The sequence below is a fragment of the Tamandua tetradactyla genome, chromosome 7 (assembly GCF_023851605.1).
Source record: "Tamandua tetradactyla isolate mTamTet1 chromosome 7, mTamTet1.pri, whole genome shotgun sequence".
Lineage (NCBI taxonomy): Eukaryota > Metazoa > Chordata > Mammalia > Pilosa > Myrmecophagidae > Tamandua > Tamandua tetradactyla.
Window position 1 is genome coordinate 109,386,351 of NC_135333.1, and position 13,274 is coordinate 109,399,624.

Here is a 13,274-nt window from a genome sequence, read left to right on the forward strand (position 1 = left end):
ATGGAAGTTAGGAACATAACAACAACCACTACATTTGTTCTCCTGGGACTATCCAACAGCCCTCATATCCAAGTGCTTCTCTTTGGACTGTTCTTGGTGATTTATGTCTTGACTATCACAGGAAACCTACTGATGCTGCTGGTAATCAATACCCATTCCCATCTCCACACTCCAATGTACTTCTTCCTGAGTCATCTCTCCTGTCTAGATGCTTTCTATTCTTCAGTTATTGTACCTAAACTTCTGGAGAACCTTCTTTCTAAATGGAAGACCATATCCCTCCTTGAGTGTTTCACCCAGATCTCCTTGGTTATCTGTTCTGGGGCCACTGAAGCTTGCCTCCTTTCTGTCATGGCCTATGACCGGTTCCAGGCTGTGTGCCACCCCTTGTTGTATGTGCTGGCTATGAACAAGAGAATGTGCACTGGCCTGGTCGGCTTATCCTGGGCCATAGGAATAGGGACTGGCATGGTTAACACTCTCCTCCTAGCTCAGCAGCACTTCTGTGGCCCTAATCTCATCCACAGTTTTGTCTGTGAGCTTCCCCCAGTACTCCTGTTGTCTTGTTCTGACACTTACCCTAGCATTGTCTCCATCCTCACCACCATGGTGGTCCTGGGCCTTGGCACCTTTGTTTTGTTGCTGGGTTCCTATACCCGTATCATTTTGACAGCCCTGGGAATAAACTCTGCCAAGGGTCGAAGCAAAATCTTCTCCACTTGTTCTTCCCATTTCCTCGTGATCACCATCTTTTATTGTTCAGGAGTTCTCAGGTATGTCATATTATATCCCCTGAATGTAAATATGGGTATTCTTCACCCCAAAGTGGCCTTGGTCTGTAGAATAGAAGCATTACAAAGTAGCAGGAAAATAATTGTACTGGAATTCAGAAGGACTGGATTCTAGCCCTGACTGTTCCATTAGCTGTGAGACTATATTTCTTTCTGAGACCTCAATTGTCTACTCTGAGAAATGAGCTTAGACAAAAGCTAAAGATTTTCCTACTTCATTAATCCATGATTTTGGAGTCCCCAAAAGGAAATCAGAGAGCCTTTGGTAGATTTTTATTCAGTACTAGGCCAAAATATAAAACACATCATTCTTGAAAGAAGTATCATATTTCTTTCCTATTGGAAGACAATATCTCCAAAACTCACTTGTGTAATAACTTTTATTAGTCACCTACTATACACCAACTGCCTTACATGGTCAGAATCAATTTTAGTATATATATTACTACAAGAGAGATGTTAACCCCATTTTCAGATGAGGAACCTGAGATTCAGTAGCAAACAGGTAATTCTTCAAAACTGCCACAACAAGCTAGAAATGGAGCCATAATTTGAAGCAAGTTCCCACCAACTTTAAGTCTCAGGCTCTTTCCTACCATGCTTCTGTAAAACATAAACATATGTAGCTAGAGAGTTCTCTGTTACCAGAAGACAGAATGATCAGTGCCTGGGCTCTCTACTGGTGAGATGGAAGTGGATATGCACAAATGCCTCAACATCTTCCTTACCTGCTTATAACATAGAGAGAAGGCATGGGGTAAGAAGGGAAAATAAGGAATGGTCTAGGGGAGGTCACCTGAGCCTCATGGCAGAAGAGCTTAGCAGCCATGGGCATGACTGTGGACATCTATTTTTTGTCTCAGTTTCTACATATGCCATCAGGAACGATGCAATTTCTTCTACATACTTTAAAGTAAGGTTAGGAGGAGCAAATTCAATAGTGAAGAATGATAATAAAATGAATATCTTTTTAATGAAATATATCAGAACCCACAAAGAGGATTTTGGAGATGACCTATACTTCTTCCAATGAAGATAGTGACATTGCAAAAAATATATATCTTAAAATGTTTCACTAGGAACTGTTCTCAGTGGCACTAAAAAAGATGTACCAAAAATTTTAACCTTATTATTTTTTAATCATATCTTGTACTTAACATATTTTTATCTCCCACCTTATTTACTAACTTGGCTTCTAATGATAATTAATCTTTTCCAAACTAAAAATAAATTCAACTAAACAACAAACATTTGTTGCATGAAGCATTACAAAAATAATGTGCTATGACTCTGAGAATGATTTCCGGAGCCATAAATTTGGAAACAAAGGCAGCATCATTGGACCAAGCATACAGCTTTCAAAGAACAGCCATAACGAGATCAGGATGTAGTGTGCCCATACTGCTGTGCATATAGGGGGAAAGGGGGGGGAGAAATCCTCATATTATCATTATAACTACTATGGAAACATGCTTTGAAAACTATGAAGTGTTACAAAAATGCATGAAATTATCTTAATTAGTTTTTCTGTAGCCTGAAGCCCTTGATATGCTGCAGAACTTCCTTTTTTCTCAGGGCAGCTCATATCAGTTTCTGCGTAAGATCACTCATGTTTAAAGGCAATTTGAAGGCAGAAATGACTGACTTCTCACTGATGAGACAGTCGTTTGCAGATGCTGCCAGCAGTGATGATTAAGCCAGCTCTGAGGACCCCCTTGGGAATCACTGGGATGGGATGGAATGTTACTGCCAGCAATATTGTGGCTGTTGTCCTGAGCTCAGTTTGTTCCTTTGTGCAATTTCCTTCAAGGTACATGACTCCAGCATCTGGCTCAGCCCTAGAGCAAGTGCTCTCTCTGCAATACAGTGTGGTGACCCCACTGCTAAATCCGCTCATCTACAGTCTGAAGAACCAGGAGGTACAGGCAGCCCTGAGGAAGATGTTGTCTGGGAAGTTTGGGCTTACCTCCTAACCCAAGCTCCACTGCCTTATCAGGAGGAAAAGTTCCGAGAGAAAGAAGAGGCAGGAAGAGCTGTCACCACTCAGGTATCTCAGCAGTCATCCCTTTCCAAAACAGAGGTCTCTGTGTCTTTGTCCCCAATTCTACTCCAGTCAGGGGCCTGTGGAAATCTTCACTGAGCAAGTGGCACCAACCCACAGGATGCCCAGTCACTACACAACAAAATCCTCATGCTCTCACTGGTCATTACTATGGCTGTTACCTTTTCCTCTGATTTGTTGTCCTTTCTTTCTACTCCTCTCCGTTATGCCCCTCCCTTTTGCTTTTATTTTTGTCTATGAAGTTGACACAAAGTATTACTCAACCTATCAGACCACTAGCAAATATCCCACTGAATTCTGAAAGAGTCCCACAGTTACTGCAAGACCCAACTCCTCCTCTATTCCCATCTCAAAAGATCCCTGGAAAGATCAACAGCTCCATAGCAACTTAGAAAGAAATAAAATAAAATTAGTGTCTCACCTCCTGTGTTAATACTTAATGATTAGACACCTAAAATAGAGCCTAACAAATAGCAAATCCTCAATAACTGTTGAAAGATTAAGGCATAAATGTTGAACCTGTCCGAGGAGTCTTTTCTCTTACATGATCTTAGGAATGGGAGGTGGTGAATATTCCTCTCTAAAGTATAAGCATCTTGAGAGCAAAGACCCTGTCTAATAACTTCTGTATCCCAGTGTCTCATACAGTTCTGTCACTTAATACACTCTCAGTGTATGTTGGAAAAATGAAAAAAAAATGAATGAATGAGAGAGAGAAGAGCGAGTGAAAGAAGGAACATGTGAAAAGGAGCATGTCATCTTATCCAGTAAAATTTCTGCCTTTGCAAGACAGGTGTCATTGGAAAGTAGCAGGGAGGAAAACTCAGAATAAAAGGAGAGAAAGAGAATTCCATATTGTTGGACATGACCCCAAGTCCTTCTCCCATAAAGCTCAGTGAATAGGCTGTATTCTGTCCTGAGCCTCCCCACCTCCCATTTTAGCCTGGACCACTGCAGGTCTCTGCCTGATTCAGACCCTCATTTCAACCCTAAAGGGAAGAGAAGGAGTTGGAGAAAGCATAACAAATGCTCAGCTGTCACCCCACCTCCAGTTCAGTTCCCAAGATCATTCGCAGGAACAGAACAGCAGTTATTTCTTGTCCTGCTCCTTTCCTGTGCATTCATCAAGACTGCTTCCATGCCAGCATCCTGGCCTCTGTGTACCTATTCTTTAGCCTCTGATACTCAGGCTAAAACCCTCTCTACAAATAAACCCCTACTCCTGTTGAGTTCTTTGAGCAAAGACCCCTAAAGGTCATATCCTCATATATGTGTGTACCAGCCTTCAAAGGTGAAATTTCTTGATTTTCTACATAGGATGATGGTCAGAGCTGTGGGACTGAGCAACACAGTCCAGCTTTAGCTGCATTTCTGCCCTAGCCACTTGATGGAACTAGTCCCTTACATTTTCCAGAACACTTGGCTTCCTGCCAGTGTAGCTGAGGCATATTAATAGATAAGATTTTTTAGTTCAGTGGGAAGAACAGCTATCCATCTCTACCACATATGCACCCATACGTGGAGTTTATTGATGAAACCCTATGGACTTGGTGAAGAGTCTTGTCCCATAATTAGGAAGGGAATAGTATACAATATTCCTGGGACAGCACCCTATTGTGTTTAAATTTACACTAAAATGATATAACTGATCCTAAATTATTTCCTGAGAGTTTGTTTCAATCGGGTGTAGGGGAAGGATGGTCTCCCTGACCCCTGTCTGGCCCTACAGGTCCTTAAACAGGTGATAGTGGCTTCATTTGGGAACTGCTGCTCTCTTTAACAAGAGAAGCATGATCTGACTGGTTAAAGCTTTAATGGGTGTAGGAGGTGTTGGGAAGAATGTAATCAATGGTTTCCGACATCTTAGGAAGGCAGGATGAAGGTGTGACTTTCATTCCCAGCTAATTCAAAAATATGATACATTAAACTGGAGTTTTGGCATGCTGGTCTGTTGAAGCAGGACAAGATCTCAGAAAACTATCTAGATCAAAGCCCTCATTTTATGATGAAATTGAGGAACAGAAATATACAGATGACCTGCCGAGGTTCAGGCCATTAGTGAGCAGCAGAAACAGGCTCTAGGACCCAAATCTTCTGACACTTTCTTTCATGTATCCCATAATAATTAGAACAAATAAAGTCCTGCAAATTTTCTCCTTAAAAATGTGAAGCAGCAAGGAGAAGTAGTGGAGGGCAGAGTTCAAACCAAAAGCCCCCAGGGGCTCAGATTCTTACAAATTATTGGGCTAACTGTACAATTCCTCTGTTCTATCTCTGATTTCTGGAGAGATAATCTCTTACACAGCTCCTCAGTGAAGGGAATTTGCTTATCTCAAGAGTAAGGAAATACCTCAACCCTCTCAAGTCCCCCATTACAGATTCTTGCAGCCCCTCCTTATGCAGTTCTTTTCCCATCCCACATCTCCACCTGTCAAAATTCCACCCATACTTCAAAACTAGCTGAAATGCTACCCCTTTTATGAATCCTTCCCTTATCGCTTTTCCCCACAGTCTCCTGAATACAAAGTGTCCTTCCTCCTTTGAATGTCTGGGCACATTTTTAATCTCTCTCACAGTATTTTTGACACTAATCCTTGTATTATAACTATTTATTAATGTTTATTCATCTTATCTTTCCTTCTAGTCCTTGAGGGACAAGACCGTCAAGGACTTTGTATCCCCTCTATAGTTCCTCGAATATACTAGGTGATCAATAAAAGCTTGTTAAATTGAATTAGTACAAAAAGTAACCCCCATCATTCTTTTATGATTTCAGCCCATTTCCTCTTCAATTAAGATGGAAAGTGGCTATGACTTAGGGCTCCATTGTCCACCTATTGTTCCTGTTTTCTCCCTTTAGCTCCAGGAAAGAAACACAGCCAGTCACTAAAAGTCAGGATTTTTATTTGGGACAGAGGGAGAATCCATTTCTGTGGACTGAGCAAGATCTAAAATCCAGTGCACCAGTCACACATCCCCGGAAAATAGTCCTCAAGAGTCCAATGGTATCACCACAGGGCCCAGGGCTCAGAGACAAATCAGCCTCAGAGGGCTAGAAGGAAGCAAACTGAGGTAGCCTTAGGGAAGAGGAATTCCAGGAGCAGAGAGAGGGCAGGAGCAGCAAGAGCAGCAGCAGGGTGCTCACAGCATTTCGCAGTTCCACTGTTCCAGATTCTCAGAGCAGAGCGGTTTATGGGCCAACCTGATAAAGTAGAAGGTTACAGGGTTAGTTGCCTGGCTGGAATGAAGCACAAATTTCCATCTACTGTCATCCCCAAAAGAGCTGAGGTGGAAGAATGTGGATGAGAATTATCGAAAGATTTTCCCAGCTAGATGACAAGTGGCTGGTTGACCTCAGTAGCTCAGTGACTCTACTCTTGGGTTAGTCCATAGTCCTAAAGCCAAGAAAACTGTAGGGCTAGAAAAGATGTGCAGTGGTACCTAGGGCTTGCTTTAGGGTCTAGATCTAAACAAGTGAAGTTAGATGTCCAAGTCAAGGTAAAAGAATGGTTGGGTCCAGCCCTCAATTACAGAATACCTTCTTAGGAAAGTTGCTAAAGAGGAGTGGAGTGAGGGGGGTTTAAAAATTGGAGATCTGGGTCTGCTTGATAAGTTCTCTTTTGGATACTATATTCTAGATTAAATGACCAGGAGATAGAGAGAGAAAGCATTGTTGCTAGGGCTAAAGGGATGTGGTGAAGGAAGGGGAAAATGGAAAATAAAAAAAAGAACTCACCAGTAGTCGATTCCTTTAATATCCACAATCTTCTTGGCACACATGATGTCATCAATGAAGTTATCATCCAGCAACTCTAGCAGGAGTCACAAGGAAAAGAATGAGGGTACTAAGAAGTATTACCCCAGAACAATGTTTCCCTTATATCTGGCTCCACTGGGTATTTCCCTTCTCTGAAAGAAGGCTTATGCCTGCAGTCTTCTGTATGAATAGGTCAATATGGTAATAACCTCCCTTCATTTCCCTGGGGCATCTCTGGCAGTCATCAACTTTCCATTAGATGATTTATCCTGAAAATACAGAGTATCAGTCTTTAAGTCTCCCACACAGTTAAGATTGGCTACCTACCCCTGAATCTCTGGGGATTTTCTGGGGATGTGATTATTATGAAAAAGAGCTTCTTATGCAACACTGTCGATTAAAGTCCCAGAGTTGATATGGAGCCCAGCAAAGGTAATGAGGCCAGAGATGTGCTTGACACCAAAAAGCAGTTAATTCCAGGGGCAGGCTCCAGAAAAAGTAGAAGAACAGGGTAAAAGAGGCTACTCACTGTTACAGGCAATGCCACAGATGTTCCTTGAATGAGGGTTCTCGTTGTCTGTGCACCAATCATTATTACTGATCTGGAAGAGTCCATATTCTGTGCTGCCATTGTTATTGACTATGGTTTGTGTGTCAAAACCACTGCTATGGAATATGGTACAGATCCCTGAGGAAAACATGAGAAAGAATTATCACAGAGATGCCCAGGCTCAGCATAAATTATGTTTAGCAGTCCCCCGGTAGAAAGGGACTCTCCAGCCATTTTCCAAAGATGGTGAAGTCCGAAGTACTATGATGAAATGAGAAAAGTTCAGAAAAGAATCAGACAATGGAAGAAAGGAAGGATAGGAAAAGAAATTGGATAAATGAGTTCATAGATAAGATAAGAAGATAATAGGATGGTTGGATAAATAATTGAAAGTGAAGGAGAGAAGGACAGAATAAAGAAGGATGGGGAGGTGAAGCAGAAGGGGAATGGGACAAAGTGAGGAGCAAGAAACTCACATTCAGTCAAAGGGATGTTTCTATAGCCATCTATATCTTTCAGCATCTGGGACAGTTCACATTTTGTAAATTGCTTGGCCTGGATGTCAGGGAACAGGATGCCCACCAGAAGCAGAGAGATGAAGGACATCATTTTAGCTGCTCCCAAGAATCTGAAATAAGGGTACCATTTGCTTTCACCTCCTTTTATCCACATAGAAAGCCTTGGGGGCTCTGGCACCAAGCCCTACATCCAGGAAGAAGATAGAGACTGGCCATACCAAGAAAAAAAAACACAGAGCCTGCCAGTTTCCTTCCATAATTTCACCCTGCTTTTCCTTGCCCTCCCCCAATCTCTAGTCCATACCAGGTATTGTTCTCTGCCCAGAGAGAGAGTTCCAAGCATGATCCTGTTTCCCATTTGTCTTTGTTTATACTTTTGTTTCTTGTAGGGTTGGTTCTAGGAAGCAGCATGTGCCCAACCTACTTCAAGAACAAAAGAAGCCTCAGGGCAATACAAAGGAGGCAATAAGAAAACAATATAAGGGTCCATGGCCAACTTTCCCTTCCCCCTAGAGATATACAGAATGTGGAAAGGGAGTGTCATTATATATCATCATGTGCTATGGTTCCAGGATCAGAGCTGGCATTTGTCCAACTAACTCTGCACAGAAAGAGTCCTCTGGTATGGTAGTTCATGACTGAGGGTTCAGGAATAGGGACAGATTATGGGAACAGGGACTATGAGAATCACATATAACTTGGATCCTGAGACTTCCTATTTCAGGAAAATGTGGAACTTGAAAAGCATCCATGACAGAATCTAGCTATACTATGAGCCATTATTAGGCTTGCGATGCCTAACCACGACTACCACTAAATAACTAGATACTACATTTGAACTGATTCAGACATTATGTAAACCCAAGACTAATAACTGGAAACTGATTTGTTCATGGGCAAAGAAGTTTGCAGTCACACTCAGAGTTAGCCACGGAAGTTTATAAAGATGATGACCCAGCCCAGTGGGAAGAAAACTTAAAGTACTTTGAGCACATTAAGATTAGACCAGGATATTCTGGAGCCTATAGAAGATGTTCCTGGATCTGAACTTTAAGGTCAGTACCTTTAGCAAGTAGAGTTGAGGGGGCACAACTTGCTGAATAATTTTTTCAACTTGCCACCATTAAGCTTCATGTCAAGGTGCCAGTAGCTGTCAGCTGCCTTCATGCCAGGGCTCATCCTGTTTGTCCCAACCTCTAAGCCTGCTTTTTTACATTCCAGTGTGTATCCATCCCAATCAAACTAATTAAAACCTCCAAATTGGAAGTCTTCCAAACTTGATTCTCCCATTTTTGGGAATCAAAGAAAGTTCTCTTGGTTTAATCCCTTCTTCTATATCATGGATAAGAAGTATGTGAAATGAGGTGAGTAAAAGCGAGATGGAAGATCTTGGTGTGCTGAGAGAGACAGCAGAAACTCCAGAGATCTAGGAGACACCTGTTCAGAAACACAATAAAGTGCTGTCACTACATTTCTCCTCCATTACACTCAGAGGCTTTGGAGGGGTGCATGAAGGACAGGAATGGGAATTACATCACACTAAGCAAACTCTATAAACTCTAACAAGAATATAGTTTGGAATGGTGGGATGACCTTGAACCTAGTCTTTTCATTAGCAGAGTCTTGTATAAAAAGGCTCCTGCTCTAACTACTATGATAGAGTAAAATAGGGGACCAGGGTCCTAGGAAACACAAGGGCTTTCCACACTTCCAGCCAAGGAGAGACCCAGTGGCAACAGCCTGATTGCCCATAGATTTTTTTGTACCTCTGCCCTTCCCTGTAGGCAAAAAAAAAGCACAGTAACCCAGTCAGGAGTCACAGCTAAATATAAAGAAGGAAATAAATGTGCCTTGGGCAAGAGGAACCATTACATTCCTAGAAATACTTGTTAAATAGAGTACCTGGGGGTCTTCTGAAAAAAAGATAAGTTGTCTAATAGGAAAAATTACAAATATTCAGAAAAAGATGTAGATTTTTGTACATGGTCCAAAGGAAAACAACAATAACCCCAGTACTGAAAGAGGAAGTGTGTGAAAAGACACGAAGACACCTAAAGGATGAAAGTGCTGCCAAAATGTCTGGAGGTTTAGTTAGGGTATCTGTGTGGAGGCCGAGATCTCAATCAAGGCATTCCAGGGGCACTTACAAAGGAATTTCCTGGATTTTTTGGAAATAGGTAGCCATGTTCACGCTCTCTTGTGGTGAAAATCAGGGTTTCTCAAACCAAGAAGTATCTTTTTTGGAGAATCTCTAGAGATCAAGGAATCAGGATCATCTGCCTCAAAACACACTTGGCTGTAGCCATTCAAAATGGTAGTTTATAGGTGAGTGGTAATTTAAGAGCGAGCTCAGGGCAGTCATTTGAAGGGAACCCCCCTGAGGCCCACAATAATATTGAGCATTCCTTCTTTTTTTTCTGTTTTTTTTTTATTGTGACATACAGCATATATACAAAACAGTAATGTTTTAAAGTACATTTTAACAAGTAGTTATAGAACATATTTAAAGTTTGGTATAGGTCATATTTTCATAATTTCAGGTTTTTTCTTTCTAGCTCATCTAAGACATTGGAGATTAAAAAGAAATATCAATATAATGATTCAGCAATCATACTCATTTGATAAATCCTAACTTCTCTGTCATAACTCCCCCTTCTCCTTTTGATCACTGCATTTTATAATTAACATCCTCACCTATTCTACTTCTTCCCATAATACAGGTAAATGACCACTAGCTAGACAATGAAGATAGACCCTGGACTTGAAATATTTAGTTGAACTATAGAGTCAAATTAAAATTTGCTTCCTGTTGGCAGTTTTCCTTTATGGTTGTTTGTAAAGTCCCTGCAAAGTCATTTAAACTATAGATTCACATTCTATAACCATGCCAAAGGCTTGCTTTGATTTATATGGGATTATTTTGAGTTGCCATCCTTGCATCATTATTTTCATAGCTACATTTATGTGTTAATGAACCATTAATTTATTTTTATAAATTGGGGATAGTATCAAAAAAATTCAAATATGCAAATGTAAATCAATACATGAAAATGATTTTAAATATACTAACTAAAATGAATTTTACCTTTTTAATTGAATATTAACTAAAATGAACTGATATACATTGTATTAGTTAGGGTTCTCTAGAGAAACAGAATCAACAGGGAACACTTGCAAATATAAAATTTATGAAAGTGTCTCACGTGACCGTAGGAGTGCAGAGTCCAAAATCCACAGGGCAGGCTGCGAAGCCGATGACTCCAATGGATGGCCTGGATGAACTCCACAGGAGAGGCTCACCAGCCAAAGCAGGAATGCAACCTGTCTCCTCTGAGTCCTCCTTAAAAGGATTCCCGTGATTGGATTTAGCATCACTAATTGCAGAAGACACTCCCCTTTGGCTGATTACAAATGGAATCAGCTGTGGATGTAGCTGACATGATCATGACCTAATCCTATGAAATGTCCTCATTGCAACAGACAGGCCAGTGCTTGCCCAATCAGATGAACAGGTACCACAACTTGGCCAAGTTGACACCTGTCCCTAACCATGACAGTCCACCCCTTGTCAACTTGGCACCTATATATATATATATCACCTTAGACCATACTTAATTTCCAAATGAAAACAAATAAGCACACATTTTTTTCTTTTACCTGACAATACTCAACTGTCCTGCATATAACTGGAAACACATTAAATCTCTCCATAATAGGGTGCAAATCCTTGGGGGCAACATTCATTCTTAAACTTGATATCTTACAACTTAAATAGTATAACACAAACAAAACAGCATTACAGTCCTCGTTTCTGTAACTGATCACGTGGTCGAAGTTCATATTTATCACTACCTTCTTCCACTACCCTATCCATGTTCCCTTTCCCCTCAGCAAGCACTTCAGCTGGCCGTGGTTCTTTGCCTGGTGGGGTGACCCAAACCTTCATTCCTGAAATCTCAGAGCCATTAGTGGTCCTGCCTGGATTGTGTTGTTGTTGCAGTTTTCCATTGATTTTAATCACAGGGCATGGTAGTACTAATAGACGCCCCAGGGGATCTCCTATATTCCAAGAAAACTCTTCTTTACCTCCATTATGTAGTTGCAGTCCTACTTCCTTCTGATAGTCAGGGTCAATTACCCCAGACAATAATGTAATCCCCTTCTTGGTGTGTTGATCCAGAGGCATAACTAGCCCAAAGTGGCCAGGTGGCAATTTTAACTTCCAGTTCAGTGGTATCACTGTTGTTTCTCCTGGAGAAAGCACACCCCGTTTTGGAACTAAAACCTGTAGACCAGCAGAACTCAGGGTAGCAGGGACAGGAAGCAAAAATTTTCCTAGTGGATCACTAGGAGTAATAGTGAGTGGCACCACACCCATTTCCACCCCTTGGTTCCTGGACCCATGGATCCTGGCTATGGGAGAAACAGCACCATACAGCGGACGCTGATTCAGAGCATACACAGCTTCCTGGAGAACATTACCCCAGCCTTTCAAGTTTTTGCCATCTAGTTGGCACCGTAATTGAGTTTTCAAAAGGTCGTTCCACCGTTCTATCAATCCAGCAGCTTCTGGATGATGGGGAACATGGTAAGACCAGAGAATTCCATGAGCATGTGCCCATTCCCGCACTTCATTTGCTGTGAAGTGTGTTCCTTGATCCGAAGCAATGCTATGTGGAATACCATGACCATGGATAAGGCATTCTGTAAGCCCATGGATAGTAGTTTTGGCAGAAGCATTGCGTGCAGGGAAAGCAAACCCATATCCAGAGTATGTGTCTATTCCAGTTAGAACAAATCGCTGCCCCTTCGATGAAGGGAGTGGTCCAATGTAATCAACCTGCCACCATGTAGCTGGCTGGTCACCTCGGGGAATGGTGCCATATCGGGGGCTGAGTGTGGGTCTCTGCTGCTGGCAGATTGGGCATTCAGCAGTGGCTGTAGCCAGGTCAGCCTTGGTGAGTGGAAGTCCATGTTGCTGAGCCCATGCATAACCTCCATCCCTACCACCATGACCACTTTGTTCATGAGCCCATTGGGCAATAACAGGAGTTGCTGGGGAAAGAGGCTGACTGGTATCCATAGAACGGGTCATCTTATCCACTTGATTATTAAAATCTTCCTCTGCTGAAGTCACCCTCTGGTGTGCATTTACATGGGACACAAATATCTTCAGGTTTTCTGCCCACTCAGAAAGGTCTATCCACATACTTCTTCCCCAGACCTCTTTGTCACCAATTTTCCAATTATGGTCTTTCCAAGTCCCTGACCATCCAGCCAAACCATTAGCAACAGCCCATGAGTCAGTATACAAACGCACCTCTGGCCAGTTTTCCTTCCAAGCAAAATGAACAACCAGGTGCACTGCTCGAAGTTCTGCCCACTGGGAGGATTTCCCCTCACCACTGTCCTTCAAGGACACCCCAGAAAGGGGTTGTAATGCTGCAGCTGTCCACTTTCGGGTGGTACCTGCATATCGTGCTGAACCATCTGTAAACCAGGCCCGAGTTTTCTCCTCCTCAGTCAATTCACTGTAAGGAACACCCCAAGAGGCCATAGCTCTGGTCTAGGAAAGAGAAGGTAATGTGGCAGCAGG

General features: G+C 42.0%; 2 protein-coding genes across 2 annotated transcripts; one reads left to right on the top strand and one right to left on the bottom strand.

Annotated features, from left to right (window-relative positions):
- On the top strand, window positions 1-2,764 carry OR5BS1 (olfactory receptor family 5 subfamily BS member 1). The gene is made up of 2 exons (XM_077168239.1): window positions 1-773; window positions 2,602-2,764. The coding sequence occupies exons 1-2, from the start codon at window positions 1-3 to the stop codon at window positions 2,762-2,764; spliced, it is 936 nt and encodes a 311-aa protein (XP_077024354.1).
- Window positions 2,765-5,974: 3,210 nt separating this feature from the next.
- LALBA (lactalbumin alpha) lies at window positions 5,975-7,915 on the bottom strand. The gene is made up of 4 exons (XM_077167971.1): window positions 7,637-7,915; window positions 7,140-7,298; window positions 6,590-6,665; window positions 5,975-6,055 (listed from the first exon to the last, which is right to left on the bottom strand). The coding sequence occupies exons 1-4, from the start codon at window positions 7,830-7,832 to the stop codon at window positions 5,995-5,997; spliced, it is 492 nt and encodes a 163-aa protein (XP_077024086.1). The 5' UTR covers window positions 7,833-7,915; the 3' UTR covers window positions 5,975-5,994.
- Window positions 7,916-13,274: the final 5,359 nt, after the last annotated feature.